The 13,242-nt window shown below is 37.7% G+C and overlaps 1 protein-coding gene across 4 annotated transcripts in view; it reads left to right on the forward strand.

The window, feature by feature from the left end:
* The window catches only part of LOC143706795 (SEC14-like protein 1), a 213,158-nt gene that overhangs the window by 163,218 nt on the left and 36,698 nt on the right, over nt 1-13,242 (forward strand). For 2 of the 4 annotated variants that reach the window (XM_077199104.1, XM_077199105.1), the window contains exon 17: nt 5,820-8,692. In XM_077199104.1, coding sequence (XP_077055219.1) covers nt 5,820-5,925 — 106 coding nt within the window. In that variant the 3' untranslated portion in view covers nt 5,926-8,692. Of the gene's footprint in view, nt 1-5,819; nt 8,693-13,242 lie in introns of those variants that run through there. The other 2 variants (XM_077199107.1, XM_077199106.1) reach the window with 2 other exon arrangements.

Genomic DNA, 13,242 nt, shown 5'->3' on the forward strand with positions numbered 1-13,242 from the left:
CAGAATTAATATATATGAAATAATGAAAAATTACTTGCAGCACAGACTCCAGAAATCTACTGTAATTCGACAGTATTCATACTGTGAAATTGCATTACAGCGTATTACTGTAAAAGCGAAATACCATTTTTCTGTATTTTTCAATTTACAGTAAAATACTGGCAGCAGAGGTGCCAGCAATATACTGTAATTCTATGGTATTAATACTGTGAAATTAATTTACAATCGTTTACTGTAAAAAAAAAAAATGCAAGCAATACATTTCTGTGATCATACCATTTACACTCTAAAAACAACCCATTGGGTCATTTTATCAACTCTGCTCTGGGTCAAAGAGGGAATCCAAAATAGGTTAGAAATAAAAAAAAACAGGCAACAGCAATGGGCTAATAAAAATGTGAACATTTATTTATAAGAAAGAACACACAAAAATTGAGAAATGGACAAGCCAACGAGCACTATGACCAAAACCATCAGGCTGAGTGCCACAAAGAAACACACAGATTAAAAACCTGCAATAAACACTGAAAGGATTTTACTCTCTCCTTTTAATGCATTTATAATCATAAGCAATCTCAAGTGCCATTCCGCCTTGTTTAGTTTCTGCTCATCAGTCACTCACCATTCGAGTGATTTGGATGTGAGAAGAAAACACTCAAACAAAATCCTCCCGTTTTAAAAGAACGCACTCCTCGATGCAGTCAGTTTGAAACTGACACATATATTCTCGTAATAAGTTATGCGAACACGGACAGGTTTGTTTCAGGCTCCTCTTTTTCAGTTTCACTTCCTGTTCATCACAGTCACTGATACAATAAAAAAAAAGAATGCCTTCCTCGCTGCAGTCAGTTTCAAAGTTCTCTCTCCTCACCGCTTCGATTTGGTTTTCTCCTATTTTCCACACATATTCCTGTAATGAGCACCGTGAACATGGACAGGCGAAGACTTACTTGTACTCAAACTCCTATATTCACTGTGAAACACTCGTTCAGTGCCATCCTGCTTTTGCAATTTTTTACAGTGTATGCATCAAATCTGAGCGAGAGTGAGCTAATATTAGCCAGTTGTCAAGCCAGTTGAGGAATTAAATACCTGCTTTCCTCAAGAGGGCAATGGCGTCTGCGACTTTGCTAAAAACCTAAGTAGACAGGGACAACCCGAAGGGGTGGACCTTGTACTGATATGCATGCCCTTTAAAGGCGAACCGTAGAAATGGTCTGTGCCGAGGAAGGATTGAGACATAAGAGTACGCGTCTATGAAAATACAGGTCTATCGCCGCAAACCAATCCCGATACCTAACACATGTTAAAAATGGTCTAAAGGGTAACATACTAAACATTGTTAACAAGACTTGAGGACTGGATCTTGTAGACTAGAATTTTTGTTACAAAATGATGTGAAAGTCATCCTGTCCACTCATTCACATAAACAATATGTTGATAAAAAAAAATTAAGACACTTTTTGTTTAGAAAGGTCATATGCGAGGAGATGTGAAAGATTATTTGTAGTTGTAGTTTATTTACAATATGGTTAATAATATAATCCAAATATAAATTAGGGTCAAAGGCACATTTTGATTGTCATACCTGGAAACTAATCCTGTTTAAAAAGTGAACATTACACCTTGTAATTGGTGTTTCTATGCACTGGAGAAAAAAACTTCTCTGCAGTCAATGAGCTCACCTTCACCATATTCATGTAGAATATCAGCCCAATGTAGCTGTTGAGCTCATTAATGCTCACGTTTCTCTATGTGACCTTTTCCATTTGCCCTGGCAGCCTGAGCATTTGTGTGCACATAATTGAGACAACACTCACAGGAAAAAAAAAAGTTTGATGATAGTCGGGGGTGAGGTTGAGGTCCAGGTTCACATGGTATCAGTAATACTGGCCTTCATTCATATTAAAAACCTTAATGTTGTGATTAATTACAGAAAAATGTGTGATTTATGTATACACAGTGACGTGCGGTGATGTCTTAAAGAGGCTAGGCACTGAGTTATGAAAGCCAGATTACCTGATTTATTGTTTAGGCTAATAATACGTAATAACAGTAAACGCACTCTCTCTTGCACACACACACACACACACACACACACACGCAAGCGCGGCACAGGCACACACCGGTAGTTAACCAGCTGGCGTAAAATTCCAATTGTTTTCAATGGGAGCGCCGCGTTTTTTAAACGCCATGAGCGTAACGAGGCGCTGAGCGTGTATTTAACGCTCAAGCGCTGAGCGCCCGGCGTTTTTTACTGGTCGTCGAGAGTTGAAAAATGTTCAACTTTGGGTAAAACGCTGCGCTCATCACTGTCACTTTTTACACAGCCGTCCAATCACAGTGGAGGAGGGGCGGGACAATTACCACACGACCAACTGTCACAACATTCTTTCTGTACAACGACGTCAACCAGCAGAGCTAACCGAACAAAATGGATGAAAAATAAATTTTTAGTATGAAACAAAATTATCTGCGAAATCAGTTACAAGTAAACTGTGCTGCGGATATTCTGTATCATAGCAACGAATCGTCTCAACTGAAAAACGCAGCGCTGCCAAAACGCTCTCAAGCGCCCACAGCTAGGCGTTTTCAGCAGAGCGTCCAGCGTTTTCAGCCGGCTAAAAACACTTGGGTGGACATACGGCCTTAATCCTTATTTTTTGCACAGCGGCCAATTATGTCTGTCAGCAAAAGTAAAATCACACACTGCTCAATTGAATATGAAGGCAAATGGCTTGCATTAATTCAACCACATTTATCAATTCAATATTAAGCCCAAAATAGTTTTTGACTCACCAATCGGTAGATTATTTGTAGCCTACATAAAATCCATCCGCCGCTCTTTCCTCGTAAAGACGTCGATCACAACTTTGTAAAACTCGTCTTTACGGCCTTCAGTTGCTGCACTAGTCTATCTAATGCTTGGCTCACACTACAGGAGTTTTAGGCCGATTTATGCCCGATTTCCCCCTCCCGAGAATCGGAGAAAATATCTTGTCGAGGACCTCGATCGGTTCCGATGTTCGGCGCAGATTATCTGGTAATGTGAGGCGTTAACAGATCGAATCTTGCACCTCACGATCTGCTCTCACACAAATCGGGCTCGCCCCGATCATATCAAACATGTTTGATATTTATCGGGATGAGCAAGATTGTGATTACGTCAGTACTGTCACAATAGCCAATAAGAAACAAGTAGGGCTGTCGTGGTGAAGGAATGAGGTAATTTTGAGTGACTCATCAGCGTGATATGCACATAGACTGTAAAAAAGGATATGCGGTATTATCTTTATTTATTTATTTATTGCTAAATAAAAGTGTTACACTGTTGTCGGCAGGCACGAAGACTAGTACATGTTCAGTAATGAAACCGAAACAAAAGAAAGTGGAGTAAACAGAAGATACAGTGTCAAAATAAGGGTCCACATAGTCTAACAGAACATAAACCTGACACAAGCTTGTTAGATCATTGTTATATAACAGTTAGTTCCGATCCTGTAATCTCACCAAACGAGAGGCTTTCTGCTGATATTTCACCAGTATCGTCATTGCTCGTCTCTGCGTGTTATAGACAGGCTGTCACTCAGTCCAGTTACACAGTTAGGCCACTAGGTGGCGGCAAGATACTGCCTTTGAGTGAGTCATAACAAGAAATTCGGATTCATTCTAATATATAAGTAATGAAACAAGCTGTTAATTATTTTAACATTTAATTTTAACTTTGAGCTCCACTTTATAAGGCTCAGCTGCCCATTCCGGCGCATGGGCAAGGCAACGCTGAAGCTGACAAGTCACCTCATAGAGATGACGCCATTCATTAGAAATATCCTTAAATGTTAAAAGGATGAATTTTTTTTTTTTTTTAAGATTTCGCTTTCCTTGGTCACGGCATATTTTTCAAATATGACTTGATCTGAAGGACAGATATTTAGTTTACATCCACTTTTCCGCTTCCGATCTGTTGCGTGAGATCACGTGATCATGGTGGAATCATATCTGGCATGATAATCTTATTAACATTTTGTAGTGTGTGATGCGCCATGATTTTCAAATCTTGTAGTGTGAGCATGTTTAAGATTTGAGGGAAGAAAATCTGCAAAGATTCTCCTTAAGTGTGTGGTGCAACCAGATTTCAAATTCGGTTAGGATTTTAAAACTCCTGTAGTGTGAGCCAGGCATAAGGCTGGCGTAGACCTCCCTGTTGCAATTAACTCAGATTTTGAATTAAAATCGAGCTTGAAAAAATTTCTTAACTCTGTGATCACGGCCGGTGCTGTCATTTTGACTTTGAATTTGATTAGGCATAGGCTAGCTGTGGTGTAATGACGTTAGCTACGCAAATATGTCCAGTAATATCTCGATTTTAATTGGTCCATGTCTGATATGTAACGTAGATGGGTACGGGCATAGCATATTTACGTCCAAAGGCACAGCAGAGTTGTGCTTTTTGCCGTACATGTTAAAGAATACAGGATCGAAGTGCGCATGCGCAACATGGGTTTTTCGCTTGTCGTCTGCAATGAATGGACCGTAAAAGCACTGCTTATTCTACCATTTTGTTATTTGATTATGCGTAACTGCTACATTTGTCATCGTAACGTCTAGACAATTTGAATAACACCCATATTGCATATATAAATCACAAGAATAAACAGTAAAAATACAAATACAAGTTTATTATTTAATAAACATTTTTATTTTTGAATTTTGGCAGGGTAGGCAGTGCCTAGTTTGCCTACCCAGACCGCACGTCACTGTGTATACAGTAAATACTGTATAAATATATTGGTTGATGTAAACATCTGTTACAATGGTAGACAAACAGACTGTGGTCACAATTATGAATATGGAATATAAACTTCTATTTTCTACAATAAGCAGAACATAACTTTTATATTCTACAATAATAAGCAGAATAATTGCAACACAAAGAAAAAAAGTGTAGATAAATGAAGCTTGCAGTGTCAGAATGCCAATCTCTGTCAAGTCTAAAGCAAGATGCAACCCATTGCAATGCGTTGTAGCATCGGGAGATAAAAAATTAAACAGTAAATACATTTGTTTTGAGTGATTCGTTACAAATGTGTGCATCAAAATGCTAAGCGAATGTCGATTGTGTTTGACGAGCTAGAACAGACCTCATTAGTTCTGATGTGTCACACACATTTGAGCTTCCTCTTTTCTTTTTAATGGTGGTTTGCAAACTCACTTGAAGGTGCATACCGCCACCTACTGCAATTGTGTGACAGGCAGCTCACATAAAATAAAAGATTGGGCTTAGGATAGCCGGTACCAATTTGTTAAGAAAAATGCTGAAATTACTTATTCTTGATATCTGCTCGGGACTGGTAGTAGCTGGTAAATGAGCAGAACAAACACATTTAGCTGGGGGTGTGTATTAATTTAATACTCTGCCTGTAAGGTTTACATCTTTTGTTTTTGTGTTTGTATTCTAAACTCACATAGGTTTTGATAACTTTAATATTTGCTATAATTAGTTTTTTTACTTGCCCTGTACATATTCTGAGATAAATATTTTTTAAAGCACATATAACTTTGGAACTCATGTCAAATATGAGAAAATATTTCTCTTATTTTCTTTTTTTTGGCTACTTTCTTAACTGCATGTCCTGCTTAAGCTCTTGGTGTTTGACTGGACATGAACAGATAAAATCAATTAAGGGAATGTATCTTTAAAAAAAAAAATTAAACCTAAACATTCCCTTCAAAACTTTTTTCTTTTTTTACAGAATTGTATGTACAGTCTTTAGGCTTATTAATTTCTTACATTCTATTTTACTCTGTTCTAATCTCAGGGGCTCAATGACCAGCCTGGAATCTAGCCACAGTGGTTTCTCTCAGCTCAGCGCCGCCACCACATCTTCCAGCCAATCACAGTCCAGCTCCATGATCTCCAGGTAGAATGGAAAGATGTTTAGGCTCTAGAATGTTATATATAAGTGCAGGACTCGATTCTCAATCAACCCCATTACTATTCTTCCTCTGTCATCTACCCCAACACTGTATCACTCCATGTCAAGGATCTAAAGCCTGCTTCCACAACTAAAAAGAGTGTTAAAGATATCCGTCTCAAAGGATTCTGGTGACTGTAGTTGTTTTTAAAGGGCTTGAATCTGCTTTGCTGTAGCGCTCAGCTGGGCTGCAGGTCAGTTTATATTCTGATTGTCCTTTGTTTGTGTCCAAAAGAGGTCACTCTTTATCATGCATTTCTACATTTCCCATGGACCACAAGCTAAACTAAGCAATACATGTTCTCAAAAACATGTATTTCAAAAAATTGAAAGAGCCTGAAATTAAGCGACTGATGTCTGCATATGCCCCCCACACACATCTCAAATACAGCACATACCTACACAAATGCACTTAGTTCTGCCATATCACTTGGAGCTCACCCTCTTGGTGAATTGTTTTTAGGTCAGTGGGTGAGCTTCTGCAATAACTTAGAACAATTTGTACTATTTGAAGTTGTATTTATCTTAAAATGTTTTTGGATACTGTATTAAGTCTTCTTAGGTGCTACAAGCTTGTTTCCTCATTGTTAGTGTGTGGCTAGACTTGCAGTTTGAACACAGCAAAATGTTTGGTTAAATAGTCAGAGTACTGCTTTTGTGCTCATTACTACTAGTGTTGGCTTAAATTTTGACTTGGTGAAATCACCTTGATATCGAACCTCAGAGTCGCTGCTGATCAGTTCCTATGCAGTCAGCCAATCAGGGCTTGGAATGGTCATTCATATTAATAGGTCAATTTTTTTTTAATGACAGCTTTCTTAGAAGAGAGGTAGTGTACATTTACATTGTAGTGGACAAAATGTAGTGGATAAAAACATTTTATCATTGCTTCAATTAAATGTCTTGTTACATAGAGGGGTTTTGAATCCAAGTTTTTTTTTATGGTTTATTACAGAAGGTAAAGGAAAGTCGTTGGTTTCTTTTTGTTTGTATTTAGCTTGTTAGTTTCTATTAGTAAATACTTGGAGTGAAGCATGCTCTCAAAAACTGTAAAGGCTTAAATAGCTTGCTTATTTGTTCAGGTTAAAATATAAATAAGAATTTTAAACAAAATGTAACCATATTTTAGCCGAGAGCATGTCCATTTATCCGGGTGACTTTTTAACAGATTTGACACCATGCACAACAAACTGATTTCACCTGCTTACTGTCCTGAGAGAATATGTGTGCACATTGTGAGGTTTACCTCAGGACAGTGGATGTACATGCTCACATTTAACTTGCCCCAATTAGTTGAATGATGCCATAGCCCAATAGTCGGAAGATACTCCCTGCCCTACATTTTTCAGACTTAACAGTTCTGGTCTCATGGACAGAACACTTTAGGGAAAAAGAGATTGTTACACTGAACAACAGCTAGTTTTTACATGTCGCTCCTAGAATATAGATCATAATATAGTATATTTACAATTACAATGTATTGGTTAAGTGGAAATCTTCTCTAAAAATAATCGCATAGTAAGAGTAAGCACAAGTGATAGCTTTTGTTTGATGGTTAAAAAATGACATTGTCAACAACAACAAAAAATGATTATTTTCCAACTGTTGACTTCCATTGAGCTAACACCCCTTGAAACTTCTAAACACCACATGAAGCACATATTCTGAACCATGTGTACTCTGAAGTCCCTTTATTTGTCTACAAGCTGCCAGTCAGGTTTCATGGCTTACCTTTCAGAATTTAATGGTGTTTAACCACGCACAGGTTAGTACACTTGTTTTATGCTTCAGTACTTAGGGGAAAAAAGTGAGAGATTCTATTTACAGTACAGGTATTAAAATTGATGCTGTAATAATGCAAAAATTGACATAAGACCCTTGTATCAAGTGTAACTATGTAATAATTTACTGTGAAAAGAGTTCTATGTGATTTGTATGAACGTGTGGTTGTTTTTTCCCTCCTTCACTTACCTGTTTCAGCCATCTAATGCAGTATGTCAGTGCTAATTTGTATGCCATTTTAAATTGTGTGTCTGACTGTTAGCTAGATGAGACTCCCAATATTGTGATATGCAAGAATCTGCACAGTAAATATATAAGGGTCACTGGTGTCCAAAAAAAATCTTTCTCACACACACACACACACACACACACACACACACACACACACACACACACACACACACACACACACACACACACACACACACACACACACACACACACACACACACAGACTTCCTTATCCACCTGCCTTCAACTAAACAGAGCAGTGTGTTTGAGAAGTAAATTCACACCCACCCAACGTTCCGCTAACAAACACCAACATTCTCATTGTGTAAGTTGAGCTTTGAATATTTAGAAAAAGAATCAACCAGCTGAACTAAATGAATCTTTGCTTGTGTTTGGATCTTCTTAGATTTGCATGATCTTACAGAATCTCAGCTTTTCTATGTAGTGATAATGCTTAGCTTAAAAACACCAACATGCATTATATTTGAATATCTCTTTATGGGGTCTCATCTGTGTTTGAGGGTTATTAACTCTTTGTTTCTGTCTGTTTTCTCCCTCTGTGTGTATTCTCTTTTATTGTAAAATGTTACATATCTGTTTTTTCTCTGACAAATTCTATATGTGATCAAATTTGATTAATATACAAATGTTGCGCCTTTAAATTTTTTGAAGTTGTTAAACTTGAATTAAAGAGATGCTTATGATGTGTGTGTGTGCGTGCGTGCGTGCGTGCGTGCGTGAGCGAGAACATTTTAATCTAAATCAGTTCAGGAACAATCACAGGCATATGCAAAATCACTTTCATTTTCGATATATTTATTGAATATTTTGCAACTTTAGCAGAAAGCACAACAAAATAATCAACCCTCAATTAAGAAAAATACTTGTATAACAGATTCACTGACTTTTTTTCCAGGTGTACTTTTTCTATAGGAGACAGACTTCTGTTACATAATGAAGTATCTTTCAGAATACAGTTTCTAATCTGTAAATAACGGAAAAGGTCCTGCTTTAAGGCGAGGTGAATAGGGTAAAAAAAAAACTAATAAATATCACCATACTTCACCAGTTGATTGATTAAATTAATAATAGCAAACATTTTTTGTATTACAAGTTTTCTGAAATTGTATGTTTAAATATGCAAATGAGGCATTGTCTAATTAAAAATGCACAGAACATTGGATGAAATCAGGTTTAAAATGGTTTCATTTATTTGATATATTAGAGCCAAAGTTTTTTTACAAAGGGGGTATTGGGTATTGGATATCTCTATATATCACTCCATAAATCAGAAAATACCGTCAACAGCCAAAAAATAATACAATTTTTGCCATTTTTAAGGAATAAAATGTTGTATAAAATCAGGAAAATTATGTATGAACAAACCCCTTTGTAAAAATCTCCATAATATAAATAAGAATAAAACTGTAAAGTTTGGTGTATTTCTGGCTCAATGAAGGATGAAAAACTAATTTTGAGAAAGCTGCCTTTATATATACTTTAATTGAAATCTACAGATGCAAATAGGTAAAGAACTCTAAAAGATACAGTTAAACGTGTATTTTGGATGTTTTCTGTCCACCAGTCTGAAATAACACTTTATGAAAAGTCAAAAAGCCCAAAATCTCAAAATTGACAGATGCATGAAAAAACACTTTTATTCCCTGTAGTGTCTCTCCTTAATAATCTAAGCAACTGCATCAACTCCTCAAAACGCATCAAACAAGTCTATAAGTCAAAAAATGCTTTATCCAAAATTTAAAAACATTCAAACAATCAAAACACATCAAACAAGTCTATAAGCCAGAAAATGGTTTACCCAAAATTTAAACCTCCCATCAGATCTGCCTGGAGGAAAGTTCGGATTGTTCACAATTGGTGTGACAGCAGAGGTTAACTTAGTTCTTCCCTCGAAATGACAAACAGCCCTCCATGCCTTAGGTGTGTTTATAGTTGCAGGGTTATCACAATTCTACAATACGAGTTCACATTTTTTTAAAAACATCAAATCCATAAGGGGAAATTTAGACAATGATTGTTCAAGATATAACCAAGTAGAACAGTTATCAAGAGCAACCCAATCAGAAACATATCTTAGATGTGCAGACCACTGGTATAGCTTAATATTAAGCAAGTCCAGTTCTCCCATTGACCCTGGTAGTTGTAGCGCAGAGAATTGCAGCCTTGGTTTGCGCACGCTCCAGATAAAGGAACTGAGCCAGCCATTTACATCTTTAAAACCTTTTTAGAGAACAGGATAGGGATCATTTAAATTGGGTACAGGAGCTTAGGGTGGATAGTAATTTTTATAAGAGCCAGGTAGAGGCCTATCAGGAGATCGGTAATGTATCCCAACGATTTAAATCTACTCTAATTTTACTTATGCTGGGGAGTCGGGACACACTTAACGACTAGCTAAAACATTCTAAGACTGAACAGAACACACTTACAGACTTTTCAACGACTGAAGCAGATTTTAAACACTGACTGAACGCAACAGTGTCTGACTCGGCGAGTTTGTGCATGATCAGTCTTAAGTATCAAATTACATTCATAATCGGCCTTGCAGTCGTTAAGTGTGTGCTCGGCTTAAGCAAAGGGGTAGCTAAAGTTGTCTTTGTATACATTTTTGAATACAGGGCTTACAAAGATACCCAAGTATATACTATACTACAAACTTGGTCCTCATATTATGTATTTTGCAATACATGTAACTTTATAACGTTGCACTCTTTCTATAAGTTATAAATAGCTAGTAAGATAACGTTAAAGGATTAGTTCACTTTAAAAAAAACTTTTGCTGATAATTTACTCACCCCCATGTCATCCAAGATGTCCATGTCTTTCTTTCTTCAGTTGAAAAGAAATTAAGGTTTTTGATGAAAACATTCCAGGCTTTTTCTCCATATATGGACTTCAATAGGACACAAACGTTTCAAGGACCAAATGACAGTTTCAGTGCAGCTTCAAAGGGCTTTAAACGGTACCAGACGATGAATAAGGGTATTATCTAGCGAAACGATCGGTCATTCCAAAAATAAATAAAAAACTTTAAGTTTTATAAGCACAAATGCTCGCCTTGCTCTGTTCTGTGATGCACGTTCGTGATCCTGTTCGAACTTGTTCATCAAAATGAACAAATCTTTTTTCGAGTCATTTCGTTCGTTGAATGAACGAAATGACTATGAAAAAGACTCGTTCAAAATGAACGAATCTTTTTTTCCGAGTCATTTCGTTCGTTGAATGAACGAAATGACTCGAAAAAAGATTCGCTCATTTGGATGAACGAGTTCGAACAGGAGAGTCACGAACGACAGTTCGCGCTGTGCAAGAGAGGGGTGATCAGCGCGTACACGAGCGTGATTGACACTGCTAAGACATTCCTCCTGGCTCCGATTGGTTGTTTCTGACCGGGAGCGGTGTATTTCTGCAAATGGCAATAGGACCACAGGGAGGAGCTTGATTTTTTCACAGATTATCTGTCTCATATTCTACTGTCAGGACATAATGACAGTTTTAACAAATTTCTGGTTACAAAAGTTACCTACGGGACCTTTAACTACCATTTGGCATTGTTTTCATGGTACCAGCAGACATAGCCTCAGACTTTAGAGACATTTTATACCCTAAGAGTACAGAAAGTATTAATAATATCAAGAAGAGATGGTCCTGAAGATGCAGGATTTGAAATGAAAATGAGCAAAATCATCTGCATAAAGGGCTATTTTATGATGCCTCATCAGTTTGCAAACCTTAAATTGAAGGATCTGTTCTGATTTCGTCGGAAAGCGCAAAAAGCACCTGTGACAGTGGGCACCCCTGCCTAGTCCCTCTATGTAAAGAGAAGCTTGCTGATCTGGAACTATTGTAAGAACAAAAGCTTTGGGTTCTTCATAACACCCTAACACATCTGAGAAAAGAATCGCCTAAATTAAATTCCTCCAAAACAAAAAAATAAATATGACCACTCCACTAACTATTCTCTAATTTAATTGAAGTTCTAGAATCTCTCCAAACATGAGTTACATCCATCTGCATGAGTTTATGATCATAGTCTAAACCATTATTAGGTATGATATCAGGTGCTTTAGGGAGTTGTGGCCAGGTTTATCTTGGATAGTCCACCTTCATGATTCAGTATGAGAGACTTTGCCTCTTGGTTGTTTCATATATCAGTGGCATGCGGTCCATATAAGCTGTGAATGCTCTGCATACCCAAGCCTTGGTCCTGTGGACTTGCTAATTAACATTAAATTAATGTAAACTAATTAAATTACTGTAAATTCCCTTGTTTGAGGTGTACTATAAAGCTTACACGATAAAATGTTGGCAATTATATGTAACACATCGTTATTTATTTATGTGCCAAACGACGGTAATTTTCTTCAAGTCTGCTACTCACTGATAGTTCCGGGTACGCGGATCCACAGCAGGTTTGCCGCGTACGCTCTGTTGTTATGTGTCGTCATCACTGTCAAGCGTTCTCATTGGTTTGCTGGCATATGGGGAATTTAATGGGCAGGGTAAGCTGTCCACGATTCGCTCGCCTAAGAGGAAAAATGTGCTGCTGCTGACAGATCTCGATATCGAAAATCACATTGTATTTGATACAAAACTAAATAGCATTTGACTCAAATCAAACACAACTCAACTGCTTTTACGGGTGCCAGTGAAGGCATCAACAGGTAAATGTAGGCTACTTTCAATTAAGGGTCCAAATATATTATATAAAACTTTAGCTGTGTTGCTATGTCATGATGAGTAAGCAACTAAGCAGAGAATGCGAACGCGAAACCCATCCAACGCATCTACACCAGGTGCAATTTTGACATATGTGCACCAGTGGCGGAAGCACAGCGTGACAGATGGGTGGGCCTGGATTAAGTCGAGGTGGGCCTGAATCTAGGGTTTAATAGGCTATATTTATGGAGATGAGAAATAAAAGCCGCACTGTAGCCTACAGCTATGATCAGCTGTTCGGCCGAGCTTTCGAAGTTGTTAATACGGAAAGACCGAGCTGACCGGTTGGTTTTTGTCAAATGACATTGCGGCACTCTCTGAAAAGTTGAGATGTTTTTCATCTCGCCGCGGCATACAGGCGCACCTGGAAAAACGAGCGCGCTGCAGCCTGCACCACATGCGTATGGCAAGCAGTGTTGCCAGATTGGAAATGTCAAATTATCGTACCAGAAGTTCAAAATGATCTATTTGGAAGAACATTATCGTACACGACGTAAACGTGAAGAATACAGCT

This window comes from Siphateles boraxobius, unplaced genomic scaffold, assembly GCF_051911475.1.
Source record: "Siphateles boraxobius isolate OS27281-9 unplaced genomic scaffold, OSU_SipBor_1 41, whole genome shotgun sequence".
In the NCBI taxonomy this organism is placed as follows: Eukaryota; Metazoa; Chordata; class Actinopteri; order Cypriniformes; family Leuciscidae; genus Siphateles; species Siphateles boraxobius.